Below are 21,858 nucleotides of genomic sequence, written 5' to 3'. Positions count from 1 at the left end.
TTTGGAATCTGGTACTTTTGAGTCACTGGAACCTGTTTTCTTCCTATGATTCAGAGTCTGTGTTGGTTTGATATTAAAAAAAAAAAAAAAAAAACATGAAAAAACTCCGCTCCGAGCATTGCGTGTACAAGTTGGAGTAACTGTTGACCTGTGGGGGTTTATATGTTGGGTAATGGTTAAGTAGTGTGTAACATGGGGTGAACAGGGCTCTTGGGTGGGTCTGGTGGGGAGGGAGGGGGGGCACACTTTGGACATGCAGGGGGTTGTGAGTGTGCTTTGTTTGAAGTTCCTGCCCCTCACACTGGGCTCTGGGGCAATGACCTCCATGTCATGGCTCTCCTTCATCACATGACCTGCCTGGTTTTGCATGGTTAACCTCACAGATCAGCCAAAGACCTCTCTAAGCCATGTGTGTGACTGAGTACCGCTCAGCCCTTCACTCAATACTCTAGATGACAATTTTCACCCACCACACTCTATAGACATGCTATCTACTGGACAATATTGTTTTTTTGTTTCTTTGTTTGTTTGCTTTTTTTTGTACAATTTAGCATGTGTAGCATTTATGCGTAATGTGTTAAGAGTTAGCAAGAATGACTAAGACAGTATCCAGACTTAAAACAGCATTTTTAAAGGGTTTTGGGGGGCGAAAAAAAAAATGTATCATCACGTAATATGTAGATTAATTCTACATGAGTCGTCTCTGTGGATATTTATGGATTTGTCTGTGAATATGAACATGAATATTTGATGTTTCTCTCCATCACTCTGCCACACTGCAGCTGCATGGGCAGTTTCTATAGAGAGATACTAGCGCCATGAGCCCAGGCAGTGCACTGACCCCTTACACAGACACAATGCCACAACAACAAGAGATGCGTTTGGATGGTGTGAATTTATAATGAGCCACCGTAAAGCCATGAGTAGAGGTTAAGGAGGGGGTTAGGGAGAGGAGCAGTGGAGTAGGGATGAGGGTCACACAGAGCTTAGATAATACAGGAGCAGCCAGAGTACAAAGATCCTCTCGAATCCTTTGTTTTTCTCTGAGGTAAAGTTCACGCTAAACCTGAGGCTGCAGCTTTCTCTCTCTAGTTTGAATGCTGAAAGGCCTGTGAAGGCGTAGGCTCTTGTGGTGTGGTGTCGTATAAAAAATCTGTACCGTTAAAAATACTCATTGTTGAATTTTCCAAACCCCTGTGATTTTCCAAACTCCTCCACAGACGGTTAAAAATTCTGACGGGACAAATAGAAACACACCTCAGTGTATTAATGGAAATATTTTTTTATTTTTATCAGATTAGAAATAGCTAAAAAAAAGTCTCAAATAGTCCCACCATTGTGTAGTGTAACCATTGTTTTATTGTGTGCTGTTAGTATGGTTTGATGTCATTTCTTTGTAACAATGGTTCTTTGATTTGAAAAAAAAAAGGGTCCTGTGGCCTGGATCACACAGGGCAATCCCGCAATCCTTTAAAAGGTTACTATAGTGACTAATCCCTGTTTAGACAATGGAGCTTGTGTAATTAACAGCTACAACGATTCTCTCTATTAAGACGGTTTACATACAGTCCCGTGTCGCTTTACGCAGACTGAATCCTCAGTTTGTCCCTCCTCATTTTTTTTCCTGGAGTTTTAAGGCATTTGACAGCTGTGGTATCATAGGAACACTGAAACTTTTTTTTCATAAATGAATACTTTATCATTTGTGGCTGTTTTCTAACATATGACTGAAGCAAAATAAATTAACAAACTGACAAACAGCTACAGAGTAAACCCTCCAAGTTCCACTTTGCTCTAGGTGTCCAGAATAACCTGCACTATGATCAAAGTTAATTAATATTGTACGTGTCCTTCACTTAGAAGTAAATTGTTTTGTTTTGCTCAACAACCTGTTTCCACTAGTAAGTGAAAAAACACAGAACACCTGGAATGAAAATTGTTAGACTTTAAATAGACTATATGTCAGAGCACTTTTGCAGACTGATGTTACAATGCAGTAACACATCTCATCCGACTGCTATTAGTGTGTAGTAGTTACACATGAAGTCACAGGTATTTCCATACAAGTTACATTCTTTAATAGCGTAATCTGCAGAGTTTTTGTTACAGTGTTCTGATTGCAAAATGAGTTACGAAAACTCATTTTAGATTAGTACACAAGCATAATTGCTCATATAAATAGTTGTAAGTGACATACGTAAGAACCAAGTACCAAATTCTTTACTTACCACATAAGTACATGGATGTTATGGACACCTATGGGTGATGATTGATGTGAATTAGAATGCCAATGGGAAGGATATAGATCAAAACCTTTTAGCTCTCTGTGTGCATAAATCTTTCGTCTGCAGAGGAAATACACTTTTGAAGCAGTTAATTAAGCAAGCATCCAGCCCTGCTGTCTGTATTGATCTGCTATGTTCAATACATCATTTTTTTTTTTTACCCCATCACGAGAATGAAGTTCACAATCAGTTACGCTGTGGACAGCCCTACATTTCACCTATGTCTGTATATCACTGTAATAAAAAAAATAATAATAATACAAGAAATGCTCCAGGAAATATCGACTTTTAATTTACTGCAGTTACAGATCAACTCAGAACTGTCGTAAAATCATCTCTTGTCCATTTTAAATGGCTGTAACCACCTCTCCAACCATTAAGTTTTCGCAAGCGTTTCTTAATCAATAAATAACAATTTCTCATGTCTATAATTGCTTGTGATCATATTTAGTTCCTCTCTGGGACGCGCATGCAAGACTACGGAGAAAAAAAAAACAATTTTGTATTGACTCATGAAAACAGAGAGAGTACAGAGAGTATAAACAAACATTGTTGTAGCCTCGGTCGTGATGTTTAGAACAACGCGTCTTTCACAGACCTCAGTTTACACCAGTTCAGATTTTCTCATAACGTATTGCGGTCACGCGCCTCCCAGTCTGAGCGTCACTTTCCACCATTGTGGCTAGAACATACCACTTACTGGCCACATGTTTCTTTAGTCAGAGTCACAAACATGAATGTCCTTTATGTCACTTCCTTTAGGTTTCACCCTCAGAGAGAGCACTGGGTTTCTATTGCTCTTCCATTCCGCTTCCTTCTCAGCAAATTGGTGACTAATAGAATCAGAGAGTCATTTTCAAATGATCTTTCCTGTGTGCGTATCCTATATTGTTCATCTTCTCTACATTTGGAGACTAAAATTGAATTTATTTGAATTACGTACATGAAAGATCACTCACCTTCCAGGGGGCATGTATGTTCGAAATGAGCTGATTCAACGCTGCTGAAGGACAACAACGAACAGAAACCCGATTTCCCAAAGGAAACACAATCCAATTTATTCATTCAATTTTGTATACACACGATGAGAAAGGCTGTTCCTGTCATTAGATTATCTTTCCTTTATGAATATATGGCAGAAATGGATTATGATGTGATATGTGGAAAGCTGTGTGTGTGTGTGTGTGTGTGTGTATGCGCACTATAGATACAGTGTGTATTTTGTGTGTGTGTGTGTGTGTGTGTGTGTGTGTGTGTGTGTGTGTGTGTGTATGCATTCCATAGATACAGTGTGTATTTTGTGTGTGTGTGTATGCGTACTATAGATACAGTGTGTATTTTGTGTGTGTGTGTGTGTGTGTGTGTGTGTGTGTGTGTGTGTGTGTATGCGTTCCATAGACACAGTGTGTATTTTGTGTGTGTGTGTGTGTGTGTGTGTGTGTGTGTATGCGTTCCATAGACACAGTGTGTATTTTGTGTGTGTGTGTGTGTGTGTGTGTGTGTGTATGCGTTCCATAGACACAGTGTGTATTTTGTGTGTCTGTGTGTGTGTGTGTGTGTGTGTGTGTGTGTGTGTGTGTGTGTGTGTGTGTGTATGTTTACTAATAGCACTCGTTCCGTCTGTTCTCTCTCCACAGATGACAGAGGGCCGTCTGTGCCAGGTGTTGCTGCTGGATGACAGGAAGCTGGAACTCTTGGTCCAGGTTCATATATTTTTTTCCACTGACTTGTTCTATTTTAGTGTGTCTCATATGCTCATGCTGACACACTGATCACTACTAATAGAGATCTGCTCATCTTTGCTTACTCATCTCATTGGCTTAAGTTCAATACATGTACATGGATGACAGATACAACAGACTGGATCAGAAGGACAAAACCTAAACATTTTTGCCACATGCAGATTGCATGTTTGAGAGAGAACAGTTCATGTTGTGCTAAAACAGTGGTGTAAAGGCTGAAATCTGTAAGCGTAGGAGCATAGTTATATGTTCCATTTCGGAACACTGTTCATGCCATTGGTCACTTTCTCTCTCTTTTTTTTTTTTATTAGCCGAAGCTGTTGTCACGAGAGCTCCTGGATTTGGTGGCTTCACATTTTAACCTGAAAGAGAAGGAGTACTTTGGCATTGCCTTCACCGATGAAACGTAAGTAGTTTCAAAGTACTGAGTGAATTCAGCGTTTTTGTGTTTTGTTTTTTCAGAGAAATTGTCCACTCTCCAGTGAGTGAAGATTGATTGTCTTTTCTGTTTTATTTTTGTTTGTTTGTTTGTTTGTTTATGATAGTAATGGCATTTTGTTATGACCGATAAACACTGAAAATACAGGAGTATGAAAACACATGTGGCTTTCATGTAATTATTCCTTAGTAAACCACTCTGTATTTTGATTACATTGCTAATTTAAGCATTGAAGTTCTGTGTCATCTAATGATTTACGGTAAATATGAATGACCACCTCCTGTCCGAATACAGTAATTATAAGCTTTTAATCCAGTTTTATTTGGCTCTAAAATTGTTTGTTGTGTTTGCAGTTAACCAGCTGCCAGCTGTTTTATTACTTGGGATAATTTGGCCTTAAATTATTGGCATAATCAGTTTACGCTTTTGCAGAGTAAGAATAACAGATGTTGACATGAGTGCAGAAACAGTCAATTAAAAAAAATCAATATCATTACATGTAAATAATCAGACTTAATAAAAAAAGGGAACATCTAGTGAATGAGGTCTTAACAGTGATTAACAAGCCCTGAAACATTGTAAAGAGACAAAAAAAGGCGTGTGATTTTAGCTGAATGATTTTATTGAAACTGTAACTGCTGTGGTTTGATTTAATGAAATTTTCATTGTTGTTATTCTCTAGGGGTCAAAACAACTGGCTGCATCTTGACCGCAGAGTACTAGAGCATAACTTCTGTAAAAAGAGTGGTCCATTGGAGCTCAAATTCCTTGTCAGGTGGGCAAAGACATGACACATTTATTTTTTGGCACTGTGGATGTGGACAGGCATGTCCTCTAGAGGGCAGTACTGTGTAAGTGTTGAAATCATTGAGCCATGCTGTTCTGGAGGAGCTTCAGTGACAATTGGTCAGTTGTTAAGATGAGGCATCAACTCATTTTAAATGATGCTTTGTGAGTTTGGTGAAATATATTGAAGCCAAGCTGTTCCAGAAATATAACACAGCCCTAATTAAGTCTCTGTGACATTTTGTTCAAATTTCCATGTAGGTTTTATATTGAGAATGTATCATTCCTCAAAGAAACCAACACTGTGGAACTGTTTTTCCTGAACGCAAAAGCATGTATAAGCAATGTAAGTAATTCTTTTCTATTCTATTCTATTCTATTCTATTCTATTCTATTCTATTCTATTCTGTGCTTTAATCCAGTTTCCGCGATCAAGAAAATACTGTTGTGTTGGACAATTCAGACATCAAATATTGTGGGAGAATGCTTTGTTGATATTTCCAGACAGCCGTACATGTTAAGTGTCTTAAAGGGGATTTCTTTTTGAACACCTAAGCAAAAAGGGAGTTAGGGGGCTTGGCAGGGTTTGGGGTAGGGGGTGGAGTGTTTTCTGGAAGTTTAAAGTTAGGAAACTTTGCCTCCAGATGTCAGTGTGTTAAAGAAGCATGTCGGGCCAAAAACACAGTTGGCTACCGTGAAGTTCTTTTGTTCACAAGCATTTGCAGAGGATAGCCGTTTGAGTTTGGTTTGGCTGGCCACACTCCAGCCCCTCTTAACTTTAGGAGCTATTACTGTGTTTTTGAGGCAATTTTTATCTCTTTATCTGTACTAAAATTTTGTGACTTTACTAAGTATTTTAATCTTGTGCCAAGTATGTCATTGTTCCTCACTACACAATGGCTACATTCAGAGTTTTCTTGGACGAATCAAACAATTGCCTAATCCTCAAAAATACCATTTGACATTCTGGGCTTTCATAAGGAAACTTTAGTGTGTCAAGACAAAGGAAAGCATGAGTATTTGTGTGTGTGTGTGTGTGTGTGTGTGAGAGAGAGAGAGAGAGAGAGAGAGAGAGAGAGAGAGAGAGAGAGAAATAGAATTTGTATTAAAAGGTTTTAGGTGTTCCACCTAACACTGCTTAGAATGACATTAGTATGTAAGCAGAACAGAAAGTATACTTCCTCTCTCTCACTCTCTCTCTCATTCTCTGTCACACACACGCACGCACGCATATATTGAATGAGAGTTCATAGATGATTGTGAATCATACAGTCAGTGACGACGTCAGAGAGTACTCAGAGACCGTTAAACGTTTGGAAATTTGATCGGATAGTGTTCAAAGAGCACATTCAAAACCCATTCTAGTTATCAGATAACCTAAATAATGTCCGTAAGTGTAAGTTAAAGAGCAAAAGAAGGTAGATAATTTTTTAAGTAGATTTATACTAGACACTATAGTGTCAAGGGGCGCAGGAGATGTAGTGCTTCACTATGATCGTTTTACGTCAACACACGTAATATCTTCTCCTATGCAATAGTTTTTAACAGTGGCCAGTTATCACTGAAGAAGACGTAGCACTATAGTTTCGTCAATTCGAACAGGAGGAGACATTTAAAATTGTGATATTCCATAATTTTGTGACGTAATTTGGGGTGAAAGGATTTGTAAAACAACAGCTAAACAACAAGAGCGTTGAACCTGCTTCAGGAGACTGTACCATTATCAGTGTGGGGGTCCAAATTAAAAACTGTAGCGATATTGGATGGATATATAACTTTACCGATCTGGTATGCAGAAATCTTTTTTTTTAATCACTTGTCAGAGTATTTGCTATAGATCCCGTCGTATGTGCACTGGAAAAATAGATAACGCTGAGTATAGCCACCCAAGCTTTTAGAGAAATAGTTCCGTCTACCGTGCAACCTGACTGTGGGTACGGGTGAAGAGAACACTTTTGAAACGCTCGGCTGAAACTCAGTGGCAACAGAGTTACTTTAATGTCTCCCTTGCATATCTTTTTTTTGCAACGTTGTAGGGAGTCATTGAAGCGGAGAGCGAAAATATTTTCAAGTTAGCAGCTTACATTTTGCAGGTAAGTGCACTTTTTTTTTTTTTTTACCATAGTTTGACAGAAACAAAACATAAGCATGTTGCAGCAGCTGCCGATGCGCGCCACCGTGTTGATGTAGCTGTTACCGATGCGCGTCACCCTGTCGATTTCTTTAATGAATCAAACAGCGAGTCCAGTGTTGGAACATGCATATTTAAGAAAAGTTCAGTGAAAAAAAGTGTTTTCCAGAGGCATAAAGGTTTAAATACTTTAGCTATTATTTTTAGATATGAAATCTACAACACTGTGCATTTCGTGAATAACAAGTGTCTCAAAAGTCGTTTCCCCCGACAAAGTCCCAAGGTACGAAAGTAGTCCACGGTTATTATTGTTTGAGAAACCAAATTTTACAGGCTTCAGTGTGTGTGACTAACTGATGAGGGCATTGTATGTACTCGTGAGAGTTAAGCTCCTTAAGTTCCCTACGGTAGACCCCTTTTGTATCGTAGAGGTTCAGTTTGTGGACAATGTTGGAATTTGTTTACAATACTTTTTGTTCTGTCATTTTGTGCATTAATAAAGTAGCACATAACCGAATTAAGTTATCATGGCTTGTGTTAAAAATCCTTGCTGTATTGCCATGTTACAACAGAGAAGTTCACTGTGTGATATGATGCTTGTTAATATGTATCTTGCAGGAGGCCAAAGGTGACTACGCCAGGTAAGCCACTTTCGTTTAACAGTCCATTAACTCTCCCGTAATGGGAAACTCTGGTCTGTATAACTCTAGATAAATTACTCATTCATCTGTACTGTAAGAGGAGGCTACAATGTAGGAGGTTTGTATTTTCCTTAAATATCAATACAGTAACACTTTTTTTTTTACCCACTTTCCATGACTTTTTGGAATAAGCCTATACAGATATTATTGTGGAGTGTTCAGAGGAGATTAAACACAGTGTTCACACTTTGCGTTTTGCCTTATCAGCCACTGTTCAGTAATGACCATCCGCTCTGAACATGGGGGGGGGGGGGGGGGGGGGGGGGGTTGGGCTATGAAACCTGATAAGGCAGGCTGTCTGTGATTTGTTACAAAAGCACAGCCTGTGAATGTGAATGAATCAGCAAAGACCAAACGGAGATTCCAAAATGCTGTCCATAACTAAAATCAGCTTTATTCATGAACAAACACTCAATCTGGTGTAACCCGAGTCAGTCACACCACCAGACCGATCATGTCAAAAAACGACAGTGGTGTTAATAAGCATATTCAGTCTGTGATTTCTGTAATCACGAAGTCCACGGTAATCTAGTTTTTCACACACTTTTTTCCATCCTGTTGTATACTAACACTGGAAAACACTGATTTCTAGCAGGTTATATTCAGAAAAGTGGAGTGTTGTGCCTTGTGGAGGAATAGCATGTGCCCAGCAGTTAATGTTTACAAACTGTGCCTTTCTTTCTTTCTTTTTCTTTTATGATGGGTCTGGTCTCTGTTGATTATTTCCTAGGGCTGCACTTGTGACAATCACCAGAGCTAGCATAGGCAATTCAAGCCAGTCTATTGATTAGACCTGCTATCTTTGGCTGTGATTCAACCTGGTAATGTTTTCATTTATTGAGCCTTTACAAAGAGTTGTATCTAAGCTTAGGTTATATTTATATTATGTGCTGCTGTGTTGTGTACTCTGGTATTTTGTGAGTGTTTATGTAAATGATTTGACTTTAGTTGGTGTTATTGTTGTGCATTTGCGCTGCTGCACTGTTGCAAGACAAACTATGACAGTATTTTCTGTTGTCACATTTTTTCTAACATGTAATGTATTGTGTGTGCTAATTGTGTGTGGGTGTGTGTGTGTTTCCCTTAAAATATTAAGTAGCATTAGATTTTATTTTGATGTGGAGGGTTGCTGTTTAGTCAGTGAGTCCACCTGAAGTGGGAGATGTTAATCTGTTAATATTTTTCTGACCATTGAAGCAAATGAGCAGCTTATAACTGAACCTGTTTACTGGCCCCTCCCTGCCCCCCCCCCCCCCCTCATCCCCTCACAGGCCCCCTGCTGCATTATTTCAACACAAAGCTCTATGCACCACTGAGTTTTGTATTGCATGAAAGCAAGGTAGTCATATTCAGTGCTGAAAAAAAGGGTCCTTTTTACTGTCAAAAAATGTCGGCGTTGCAAGTGCATTTGATGGTTTTGTTTGCCTTGCGGGCAAGTGCAGATCTCTGTCCCTTCAAAAACATTGTTGAGGGAAGTTCTGGTGTTCTAGAACTAGCACCGAGCTGACCTGAACTCTCCGTGGTAAAGGGTCCGTGGTTTATCAGAGAAGTGTCATGACTTTGGTATATTGCCCATGTGTCTTATCGGCTATGGACTGAGTGAGCTGAAAGTATTTATTTATTTATTATTACCAGTTAAGCAAAAACTTGGAAAGACTTATGGATATTTAGGGTCTGGTTTAGTATGAATGCATTATTGAAATGATGTGTTCTTCTCAGTATAGCCTGTTGGTTACATGCAGAAGCCCGTTGTGATTGTGGTGATTTGTGCTATGTGCTTGCTGAGGGCACCATAAACCAACATTACCACTTGATTCTGGAAACAGCATATCACTGCAGATAACACCCTGTTCCAGGCAAGAGAGCTTCAAGCAAGACCATGTGTTTAAATTTCTCTCTCTCTCTCTGCCTCTCTGAGATGGGTTTTGCTGTAACCACATGGATGAAAAGTGCCCAAATCCCCCCTCATAAAACATGTTCCATAGGAGGCACGCATGGGAAAAGAGCACTGAGTTTAGAGATTAGGCGTGTAGGAGTCAAGGATACCCCCCATCTCTCTCTCTCTCTCTCTCTCTTTCTCTCTCTCTCTCTCTCTCTCTCTCTCTCTCTCTCTCTCTCTCTCTCTCCCTCTCTCCCTCCCCACACCCAACCACCTTCCTCCCTCATTCTCCTCTTCCACCTCCTCCTTGTAAGCTGAGTGGATTTGGAGCTCCAGCATACAGAGACATCTCCGCTTGGCAGACAGTCAGGCGACGTACTCGTTTGTGATGTCATCTTTCTTCTCTCCAAGCCAATATCTTGTTCAACGTACTAGCAGAGTTTTCCCTGCACTGCACCCAGTGACTAAGACAGTATCATGCCTCTGAATACTCACCCTAATTGTAATTGTTTTCAGTGAAACATTATTACAGATGTCAGAGAGGCAGTAATAATGTGTCAGCTGCTTCCAGCTATATTTTCCCATGGGCACATAAAATAATTCGTAGCACAACATGCCAAACACATGACTTATGAAAAGTGCTCTAAGTGGACTGACAGGAGAGGGTTTCTACCTTCCTAAATGTCATCCATTTCGTGTTGACCTGCTGGTCACGTTGTTTTGTAAAAGAGGTTTGCCTCACAAGTTTTTCTACATTCCCTCGGAGCACCGTATAGTTTAGATAAATAACAGCTAACTTTGGCCTAGTGCTGACGGTGATTTAAATCAGCTGGGGTGTGTTTGTAAAGGTTTAACATTGTTCCCACAGGGACGTTTTTCTGTCAACCCGTGACTTTTTCTCCTCAACCTTTTCACTCCTCTGCCGGTCGTTTCTAATCTGCTGAAATGGCTGACACGTGACTTTTTCTCGCACACTTACTTGAATGGGCGGAGCAGTCGGCCCCAATCTGTCGTTTGATAACACAGAAATTGTAATGAATTGCTGACTGCTACAGGTGAGTGCGACTATCGTGCTGCAGGGTACACTGCTGTGATAACTTACCTTTAGATCAACACACAGCACCCCGGGACATTTATGACTTTAAAGTAAGCGAGGGCTGTGAGTCATGGTTAAATCTCCCTGTCTGTCATAATAAGGAAAACTGTGGATGGATTAATAAAAGTATAAATCTCATTTCCTTTCCCATTTGTTTTGCTGTATGTGTTTGTGGGGGTTTTTTTTTCCTCATATGTATATTGAGAGAGACACGTGGACAGATATGGCTATGGATTTATGACCTAGAATTTCATATTGGATCAAAGAGCGTCAGTGTGTACTCGCACTGTATAACAGCGTATTGTTTCGCTTTGAAATTTGTCTTTCTTCCCATATTCAGCTTGCTGATTGCAGACTGCGTGGCCTGTTCCAAAGTTAAAAATAAGATGATTAAACAAAATTCATTACGTTAGACGTTTAAAAACGATGCGGTTCCTTTTTTGGAGCTCGCCGCATGGGTTGTACAGGAACTCTCAGTACCGGTGCCAAAACTGTAGGGTGTCTTTTGTTGAAGTTGGCAGAGCCCTGCGATGCCAAGACATGCTCGTCTTTGTTGATCTGTTAATGAAAGGCAGTTTGCTCTGCCCTGTGTACTGAATGACTCAGAGCCAGCCCCGCCATAGACCTTGACACTGACATATACCATGTTTTGACCACTGAGATAGGATGCAATTGTCAGGCTCTATTAGATCATTACAAGCCCTTGTTTTAATCTGCTGGTACAGGGGAGAAATACCAGCAGCGTCAATTACTGTATAGTGGTACAGAGACATAACCCTATTTTAGAGTGGAGAGATAGCACAAGTGTCCGTCTCATTTGGAAAAGATCAGGTATGATTGGACTTAAATAGCTATCTCTAACCCTGACTCTGGTGTGATTGCACTCTGTATTTAAATCTTATACTTAAAACATAGGTTACTGAGCAACAGAGCCACCGTGTTGAGGACTGAAATGTGGGAGGGTAAACCAAGTCCTGTTTTAGACACAAGAGCACAAGAAAAACACAGACTGAAGTCAAAATCTTATCTCTGTCTGAAGAGGAGTTTTAAGATCAAGCAGTATGTTCAGACAATATTGACAGGCACAAATAAAAATGAATATCCTTTTACCATCTTCCCTTATCGATCACGTGTGTCAAACTCGTAATTCGAAGGAAGTTTGCCTGTTCTGTTTGAGTTTTACGCATGAGAAATGGTCTTGTGATGCTACTTCAAATCAAACATCACCTGTGTTTTTCCCTGACCTACTTCCTGCATAAAATTATCACCGCATCCTTTATGGCGGGGCTTATGAGTAGCATCAAGGAATTATAAACTACCCATGGCGGGAATGTATTGTTTCGCTAGTAGCTTGTTGTCTTGATGACTTTTTTTTGTTTAAACAGTGTCTATGATGAAATGTATTCCCACCATCTTTAAAACGAACCACTAATGTTTTTTTTTTCAGTGACGAAACCACGAGGTCCGACCTTAAGAAGCTGCCAGCGTTCCCCACTGCAGTTCTCAAGGAGCACCCATCTCTAGCCTACTGGTAAGAACTTAAAAAAAGAAGAAGAAGAAAAATTTTTTAAAAAGTACTCAGTCCTAGGTGTATTGGTACGTCACTGTCATCCACCTCAAACAGCCTTGAAAGAGTCACCTAGAAGCAAAAGGCCTCGTTTCTTTTTTAAACGTCTGATGAAGTGACACACATAACCAGATGCGTGGTGTGTTGGTCTGCAGTGACAGCCTCAAATGGCTGTAATTAACCAGAGCGCTGCGTTAATTACGTCTGCCCGGTGGTTCTGCCTGGGACACTGCAGAGAGGGACCTCCGTTCTCTAGACGACTGGAACAAACAAACGTTTCTGAGGGGACTCTTGCACCGACCGAATTCAGCGTCTCTGTGGTTGTGTAGTGTAAGAGGCCGTAGAGCAGAGACAGGTGAATTGAGAGCAGAGAACTGACTGGAATCTAAGGGGGAGAATGTGGACTGTGCAGAAACAGCTGTGGAGGCAGCTGTACCACTGCACATGTCTGGGTTCATGTGTGTCTGTGTGGGCGTATGTGTGTGTGTGTGTGCGCACGTCTGTGTGGGTGCCTGTGCGTGTGTCTGCATGCGTGTGTGTGTGTGCTCGTGTATGCACACGCGCATGTTTTTGAGTCTGTGTGCACCCATGTGTGTGTGTGGTGCAGTTTACCACAGCAGACGCCAGTCAGAGAGTGATAGATTGATAGGACATTTGGTCGGATGGCATTTCACACATGGGCACGTGCGCCCTGTGTGCCCAAGTCGACATTTAAATACCACGTTAACCCATCGCGCCAGCGTTCCCCGCGCCGCTTACTTTACCAACGTGAACTTCGGCATTTTTACTCTCCTCTCTCTCTCTCCGCAGTGAAGACAGAGTGATCGAGCATTACAGAAAACTGAAGGGACTCACCAGAGGAGAGGCCATCATACAGTAAGTGGAGTCTCCAAAATGAATTACGGTCCCGCTAATGTGGCGATAGGTCAAGCGCATTGAATGGTGTGGCCAGAGGCATTCAACCCCAAGTTCATCACTCTAAATCAGTGTGGTTTATCTGTCAGGGTTGTGTCTAGCTGTTCGAGACAGAGGTGCCACTATCATTCTGTCAGACTGGGTAATTGATTAGAGCGGAGCTTTGGCTGGGACGTGACTCCCGGGCGTGCTGTCCAGTGTTAGAGTAGCCTGCTTTGTTTTTCTACCACTGGAATCGACCAAGGTCACTTCTTGGTGTGTGAGAGATGTGTTCCTGACTTGATCAATCCACTCTCTCTCTCTCTCTCTCTCTCTCAAGGCCTTGGAAGTAATCAATTGTCCTAGAGATGTAACCGAAACCAAATTGGTTGATATAGGCTGGTTTACTGTGGAGTCTTTGTAACCTTATTTAATATTAATGGCTTAATATGTGACAAATATTTGGTTTTTATAAGGGTTACCCTCCCTTTCTTTCTTAGGTATCTGACGTTAGTGCAGTCCCTACCCACATATGGAGTTCATTACTACGAAGTCAAGGTATGAACAGGATGTGCAGAGTTAAAAAAAACAAAAACATCGTCTTCAAACTACCCCCAGGTTTTGACCACCAAACATGTGTTGACTGGCACAGATATCACCAACTGAATGATTCCTCTCTGCATTAACCTCTCAGACACGTTGAAGTTTTGCTTACCTTGCTCGTTTAAAACACAGTGTCTGAGGACATCAAACACGCGTGTTAAAACGACTACCACTCTGTGGGGATATCTGAGCTGCTTTAGATCCATTTGATCTTTTTTTTTTTTTTTCCTTTCTTTTTTTTCTTTTTTGGCTAACGCAGACGCTCTAATGAGATAATTGGCTCCATCGTGTGTGTATGTGTGTGTGTTTTTTTCCACCTTGCAAACAGTTTTTAGTCAAAGTGCCACTGTGTTGAAAGCTCTCCTTCTCTGTCTCACAGGACAAGCAGGGGATCCCGTGGTGGTTGGGAGTGAGTTACAGAGGCATCGGCCAATACGATCTACAGGATAAACAGAAGCCCCGGAAGGTGGGTCTGCCTTCATTCCTCTTCCGCAGCTTTTGTTACGTTTTGTACTGCCCACCAAAGCCCCAGCGGGTTAATAATTCACCCGACTGTAAATAACGTCCACAAAGACTGCATGTGTTGGGAAAGACGGGAAAGGAAGGCGAGAAAGAGGGAAAGATGGTGTGAATGACCCGTAGATACAGTCTCGGTGATACTATTTCAACACATGGTGCTATGTGTATTGTGGCATGCTGCTAAGCATTTTGTGTGTGTGTGTGTGTGTGTGTGCGCGTGTAACCAAATTAAGAGTGTTTACTAACTGTTTTGGAAATTAACACTGCTCCTCAGTTGTCCTTCATCCAGACAGATATAATTTCACTTTACTTGCAGCTTCAGTGTCATTTAGGAGATTTAAATAAGGTTTGCTCTGTGTGTGCATGTTTGTCTGTCTGTCTGTGCACGTACGCATCTGTGTCTGTGTGTATGAAACTGTCTGTGTCTGTGTCTGTGTGTGCTTGTGCGTGTGTGTGCTTGTGTGTTTTCGTGGCTTTTTTTTTTTTTTTTTATGAGAAGGGTGTCCGACATGTCTCTGTACCACCCCCTTGTTACTTTTGTCTCTAATATGGCATCCATTAGGTCCCTGTTAGTGCCAGCTGTGTGTGCGTTTTCTGCCAGAGCAAAGGGTGTTTTAATGGGCATGTCCCACTCCACAGGGCTGAGGTTTCTACACTGGGGCCCAGACCTCCCAGTGAAACGTGTAATTATGGTACTCCATGGGGAGTGAGCCTGAGAGACCTCAGCTGAATTAAAGCCAAGTGCACCAGCACTGCCTGTCTCAAAAAAAAGAATTTTTTTTTTTTTTTAAATACAACGCAGGATGGAAGTCCCTCACCTAAAGCCTCTGTCCTACAGGGCTGTGAATGTGCAAGCTTTTAAGACGTTTATTTTTTTTTGAAAGCGTGCATCCCTCGGCAGCGAGAGAGAGACCTGGCACGGTCCGTGTATTGACTGTTCTTCCTGTCAAAGCCTTTGTATTCGGACAGAGCGCCTCCTCCCCTTCCCTTTCCCTCCTCTGCTCCCAGCATGCCTCGCTCATTATGCAAAGCTGCCTGTCACTGAGGGCTTCTCTCAACCCAAACAATTGATCAAGCAATAAAACACAATTACCTTGGCGGGGGTGCAGAGAGTGGAGGGGTGGGGTGGGGGGGGGTGGGGGGGGGGCAGAAGGAAGAGAAGGGGGGCAGTCCCACGGCTGCACTCATCACATCAGGCTTCCCGGAGGTTTCATATTAAAAAGCTTTTTAACGTGTGGTTTTCCCAGGGACCCAGGGGCCCTTCGCAGCAGCCCCTGTGCTGTAAGCGTTTCTAATCGAGCTGCAATGCCGAGCTTACGAGATATGTCTCAGCAAACCTGGGTGAATATGTGATTTGTCGTTTATGTTTTTTTTTTATTTGTTGGTTGTTTTTTGTTTTTTTTGTTTTACTCTTATTAAAGTTTCAAATGGTTAACTGATTGTCTGGTGAAATTTAGTTTATACTCCCAGCAGGAAATTGTATGAATGTGGTGTACTATGACTTAGACGTTGCATAGCAACCGTAGTTGAATTTCATGCCAAGAATACTTGAGTTCCTACGTTTCTGATGACTCACTACTTTTCAGCGTAAGTTGAAGAGTGAGTGTCTTTCTCAATACTGCTTGTATCATTCAGTCCTTGTCTAAGTGGCTGAGTAGTTGATACTACGTTAGTGAACACACAAGTTAGACTCCGTGGAACACCCAGTATTTGTGGATCTGCACGTCGGGTGTGTGTTGAGTGCTTGTTGGCACCCAGTATCTGTGGGGGTGCGGAAGATTCCTATTTCTGAGTTTAAGTGTTTCTCCTGATACTGTTTCTCCTTCTCTCTCTGTGTCTGGGTGTGTGTAATATACACAGCACCACTCAAAAGTTTGGACACACTTTCCCATTCACTTGAATGGGAAAGTGTGTCCAAACCTTTGACTGGTACTAATATATATATATATACACACACACACACACGTATACACACACATACACATTAACACACACACCCAGACGTGTGTGTGTGTGTGTGTGTGCGCGCGCGCGCGTGCATAATTGTCTATCTCTGTATGTCTGTCTATCTCTCTGTCCATCTATTTGAATATGATTACCTAATTAAACCCTGTGCTTAATTACAGCCATTCACAATCCCATCTGTTATCACAGTCATTTTATTTATGCCTTCAAGTTACCACTCATGTCAGTCTTGTGTTATCTCATTCACCACATCCTCTCTCCTCTCTCTTCAGTTTAATCTGTTTGCCAATAATAAGCCCCCTGGGGCTTAGCAGAATTCCTATCAACATGCTGAAGTCTGCCTGGCCACAGGAATTCGGCCAAAACTGTCCTCTGTCTGCATACCTTGTATGGAAATCTGCTGTTAAATGGCTTTCAGTCAATATGTGAAGTGTGTTTGTGTGTGATCAGTTGGGTGGGGCGACATACCATTCTTAGTAATTAATTGACTCAGCTTTGACACATTTCTGACATATCTTTTAACTCTGACATATCTTTTCATTCTAATTAGAGATTGATCCTTAAGACATCGTTAAACAGGTCACGTCCGAATGTGCTTGATACTGTACAGCCTGTCCCCGCGTACGTTTAAACAACTGTTTTTTTAAGTCTTAAATAAGGAGTAGATTTCCACCAGGTTGACTGTTTTTTTCCTGTCCTGAGCCACCGCTCATTGACTGAGCATTTCCATTCACATACCCCAATTCAAGGTGTGTCAAAACACCTGGTATGTATGTCATCACCAGTCAGCGAGCGGGGGGGGGGGGGGGTGGGGGGGGGGTTGTCTATGTGTGTGTATTTGTTGTTTGTACACAGAGGTCATGTGACATTTTCATATGAGCAGAAAGACCAAGGGTCATTGGGGAACATGGAGGTTGTCTGTTCCCATTGTCCATTAATTAGTACGCTCTGTGTCCAGTGGTCCAACGTGAGCACTGAAGTCTAATGGATTAGGCAAAGCAACAGACAAAAGCAGGCGTCGAAAAGCCGTTAATGTCTGTCACTCTATTGTTAAAGATAAGAAACTTTAAAAAAAACAAAAAGTGAGAAAAGTCCTTTCCCACTCATTCATACTTTTGAGCTAATGTTAAATGTGTTAATTTAATTCCTAGATTGCTCTCCATATCTCAAACCGGTATGCAAAGATGAGATAACACTCGCTTTTGTTTCCTTGTATTGTGCCATGCTTAGAGATAGCTGCATACAAGTAAAATTAACCAACAGATTTTGTTTTCCCCCGTCTCTTCATGTATTGTTGCATTCCCAGAGGTGGCCTTGATTTTTCCAACCGGTATCTATAAAGACCTTTCAGATAGGCTGCTGATTTTTCACTGGCTCAGATAGGAGGTGAGAGATTCCCCATTGTCAGGTAGATAACTGGCCTTGGCCACCAGAGAGAGGGCGAGAGAAAGAGAGTGAGAGGGAGAGGGAGAGGTTTGTTTTCACCAGGAGGTGAAGAGTTGTGTTGTAAAGAGGTCTGCGTACTATTAATGATTAAATTGAAGTAGTAGATTCCTGACATAGTTGGCCAAGGAGCTGCTTGAAGAGGGGGACACAGCAGAAAGTGTGTGGATCGGCGGGAGGTGGAACACCATCTAAACTGTAGCAGGAAGAGAAAAAAAAAAAGAAAGAGGCATGAGGAAGTGGAACACAAAGCTTAATGAGTAGCTATTGAAAGGTGTTTTGGTGTACTTTAAATGATGGGAAACTAGCTGAGTGAAAGCCAATGGTTCATTCCCAAGAATGACAACAGGGAGCAAATATGCTACGTGTGTGTGTGTGTGTGTGTGTGTGTGTGTGTGTGTGTGACTACAACCTGTTTGGCTGGTTTGACGGGATCATGAAATTAAACACGAAGAGAGGGGAGAGAAAGAATGAAAACGACAGAGAGAGAGAGAGAGTGAGTTAGTGAATGAGCGAGTGAAGGAGAGTTTGAGCAGTGTTCAGACATAGTGAGAAGGAGAGAGAGAGAGAAATGAGATGTTATTTTGACGACAGTTGTCTGGCATATCCAAGGTAGGTAAGGGTGCTGTGAGGTGATTGTGATATCAGAGGGAGTGGCCTGAAAGGGGAGTGGCTTACTTCACTGAAACTCTTTCACCTTGCTGCTGTTGCCCTGCCCTAGAGTACACAAGAGAGTATTGTTCCGTGAAGCTCCTAGCCTGTGGGAAAGTCTACCGCACTATTCACCAGCAGTCATCTCACTCACTAGGGATTTTAAAGGCAAAGGATCTCAAGTGGTAAGAACATTTTGTGAACATTCACGTGTGTCAGTTGTTTCAGGTAAATGTTTACTCATTGTCTTCCACCATGATAGAGTAGTGTTTAACGCTCACAAATGCCTAAATGTAATAACCTGTAGTTTGTTAAATTAGGCTATGATGTTTTCAGTTTTTAAATGGTACAGGGCAGTCGTTCTCTGGGTGGACAGAAGTAACTGAGGACAAAGACGTGCTGTTTTTATGCTTCTTTTGACTTGGTTTGGTTTGAGCTGGTTGATGTTGAGCTCTCGTGTGATAAGCTGTGAGGTCTATGACTGAGATTCTCTCGGCTTTTCCGGTCAGGAAGGCATAGTATGTAGTTTATATTGACAGGGCTCCGTGCTCCATGAATCACTCATCACTCGTACCTGGAAGGGATCTTGTGAGAGCATTCCGAGTAAATCCTCTCCCGTGCATGGCGAATGCTGGTGGATATTATGCTGGGTTTTTTTTTTTTTTGGTTTTTTTTTTTTTTGTCTTTTCCCTTCACATTGAAAATGAATAAAGCTGAGTTCTGAGGAAAAAAGGAGCCAGGCTCTGTAAAGAATGGCCTGGCATGCCGTAGCAGATGTGCAGCCTGGCTTTCCTCTCCCGGTCTCTGTTGGGCTCGTTCCCTCCAGGGCACAGCTGACATGAGAAACATGCTTCGGAAAGGGCTTTGTGTTCGCCAGCGGTTTTTATTGAAATGGCTCTGCTTAATTGGCCTCATATTCAAGTCTTTGTTTTCGCGCGACACGCAAGCACACGGGCAAACGATTGGGTTTTGTGCGTTATCAGAGACATTCGCACATCTTGAGTGACAAAGTTTTTTTTTGTTTGTTTTTTTTTAAGCAAGGCTTTATTTGTAGCACTGCTATAGTAACAAGTGCTGTTTGACTCCATATCGCTCTAATACCACTGGACTGATGAGTATTTGACTGGTTGCCACTCCATTGAAATTGGGTCTAATTCTCACCTGAGTAAGCCTCAGTGGACCAGGAAGTAAAGTGAATTCTTTTTATCCTTTACTTGGGGCATTGGTAGTATTGACATCCCATTTGGTCGCCTGAATCTGGGTTTGCATTGCTCTGCACTCTTTGAAATTAGCTATGATAAGATGTCACTACTTGTTTTGCAGTCACCTGTGCATCAAACCATGCCTGTCATGTTTAACCTCCGTGTTTACTAGAAGGATTTTCTCTTTCCCTGTGACTGTTCCTGTTCAAAAGAATCTGTCTTTTTTTTTTTTTTCTCGTCCCTCAGCTGTTCCGCTGGAAGCAGCTCGAGAACTTGTACTTCCGCGAGAAGAAATTTGCAGTCGAGGTCAACGACCCTCAAAGGTGAGAAGAAAACGGGGGGACTAATTTTAACCTCCACTAAAAACCACTGTGCCACGATAAAAACCTCCATCCACCTGACTCCCAGAGAAAAGTGCCCACAACCCTTTAATGACTTCAGACCTTTGTGCTAATGGCAGTTTAGCTGACTCTCTCTCTCTCACGCCGGCATTTCTCGTACCGTGTGGCACTGCCGTAGCAGCAGATTACCTCTGTTTTTCACGCCGCACTGCCGCCGGAGCGTAGCACGATGCTGTTGGCTAGCTCCACCGTAATTAAAACTCACTGATGCAGAGCACCTTAAGGCTGCAGCAGCTCTGTTTCATTCAGTCCCATTACTCAAACAGACGTGATCTGACCTCACCACAGCGCTGCTTTACTGTCGTCAGCGGCTTTCAGCTTTTCTCATGTTTTTTAATCATTACACCAATTTTCTTTTTTTGTTAAATAACTAAGTTTATTTTGTTTAGTAATACATATGGGGAGGGAATTAGGAAGGTGTTCAAGCAATTCACAGTTATACAAAAATAAGTAATAATTAATGTGCATTATACATCCATTTTAACATCTGTGTGTGTGTGTATGTGTGTCTCCACAGGCGGGCAGCGACCAAACGCACATTCGGGCAGACAGGTCTGGTCATCCACACGTGGTATGCCAACCATTCTCTGATCAAGGGCATTTGGGCAATGGCCATCAGTCAGCACCAGTTCTACTTGGACAGGAAACAGAGTAAAGTGAGTCTGTAAGCGTTGTCGCTAACCTCACTCCCCCTCCTGGCCCAGGGCCCATGCGCTGTCCTCTGCTCCGTCTCTGTCGGGATCTCCAGCTTCTGTTTGTTATCGCACGGGTCTTACAAAGCGAGCTCTCCCCCCTGTTTTCGAAAAAAGACAAGTGTCAGCAGAAGTTGGAGAAAAGGAGGGAGGCTTTCACATGTGTTTGTCTTATTCCTGTGTGAAGTACATTCCTTCTATAGAGAACGAGGCTGTTTGAGCAGAGGAGAGGGAGAGGGAAAGAGACCGTGTGCGTGTGTGTCCTCGTGTGTGTTTGCTTTTGTGGATATGTGGCTGCATGTGTGCATAGTTTGGCATGTGATATTGAGGGGTTTTTTTTTTCCTCTGGAAGGGCATATTAGTCTGTGTTTGTGTATGTGTGTTGGCAGGCCTAATGTGTGTTTCAGAATGCTAATCGGTTTGTAGCGAGCCGTGGTTTTCTCTACAGAGAAACAGATGGGTTTACAGCACTCAGTCGGGATTAGTCTGAGTGTTGATTGATGAGATCTCTCTCTCTCTCTGCCCTCAGTGTGAATCACACAAAATGAACTTTTATGACACTGTAAGATCATTAAGTCATGATGATCTCTCCTCGCAGGCCTGTCTCTCCCCCCCCCCCCTTCTCTTTTTTTCACATCTTCTCTTTCTTTCCAAAGGCTAAATTAAGCACAACAAGAAGTCTTGGAGACATTGCTACTGACCTGACAGACACAGGGGCCCCTCGTATCAGTAAGCTAGCCAACATGGAGAGAAGAGACCAGGTTATAATGGCCAGTACTGGCAGTTTAGTTTCAGCAGGTGAGGGGTGTGTGCAAATACGTGTATTTTACTATCTCTGTTTTTATTCAACTGCACTTTGTCA

At 42.0% G+C, this 21,858-nt stretch overlaps 1 protein-coding gene across 3 annotated transcripts in view; it reads left to right on the top strand.

The window, feature by feature from the left end:
- Positions 1 to 21,858, top strand: part of frmd4ba (FERM domain containing 4Ba) — a 43,032-nt gene that overhangs the window by 13,726 nt on the left and 7,448 nt on the right. For all 3 annotated transcript variants that reach the window (XM_030777129.1, XM_030777128.1, XM_030777130.1), the window contains exons 2-14: positions 3,923 to 3,988; positions 4,339 to 4,433; positions 5,149 to 5,241; positions 5,514 to 5,598; positions 7,289 to 7,345; positions 8,002 to 8,024; positions 12,507 to 12,590; positions 13,437 to 13,502; positions 14,021 to 14,078; positions 14,503 to 14,589; positions 20,150 to 20,226; positions 20,822 to 20,960; positions 21,653 to 21,794. In XM_030777129.1, the coding sequence (XP_030632989.1) occupies positions 3,923 to 3,988; positions 4,339 to 4,433; positions 5,149 to 5,241; positions 5,514 to 5,598; positions 7,289 to 7,345; positions 8,002 to 8,024; positions 12,507 to 12,590; positions 13,437 to 13,502; positions 14,021 to 14,078; positions 14,503 to 14,589; positions 20,150 to 20,226; positions 20,822 to 20,960; positions 21,653 to 21,794 (1,072 nt within the window). The remainder of the gene's footprint in view (positions 1 to 3,922; positions 3,989 to 4,338; positions 4,434 to 5,148; positions 5,242 to 5,513; positions 5,599 to 7,288; positions 7,346 to 8,001; positions 8,025 to 12,506; positions 12,591 to 13,436; positions 13,503 to 14,020; positions 14,079 to 14,502; positions 14,590 to 20,149; positions 20,227 to 20,821; positions 20,961 to 21,652; positions 21,795 to 21,858) is intronic.

This window comes from Chanos chanos, chromosome 6 (genome assembly GCF_902362185.1).
Source record: "Chanos chanos chromosome 6, fChaCha1.1, whole genome shotgun sequence".
In the NCBI taxonomy this organism is placed as follows: Eukaryota; Metazoa; Chordata; class Actinopteri; order Gonorynchiformes; family Chanidae; genus Chanos; species Chanos chanos.
The sequence above is the reverse complement of the archived record's forward strand: the minus strand, read 5'-3'. Positions and strand labels throughout refer to the sequence as shown.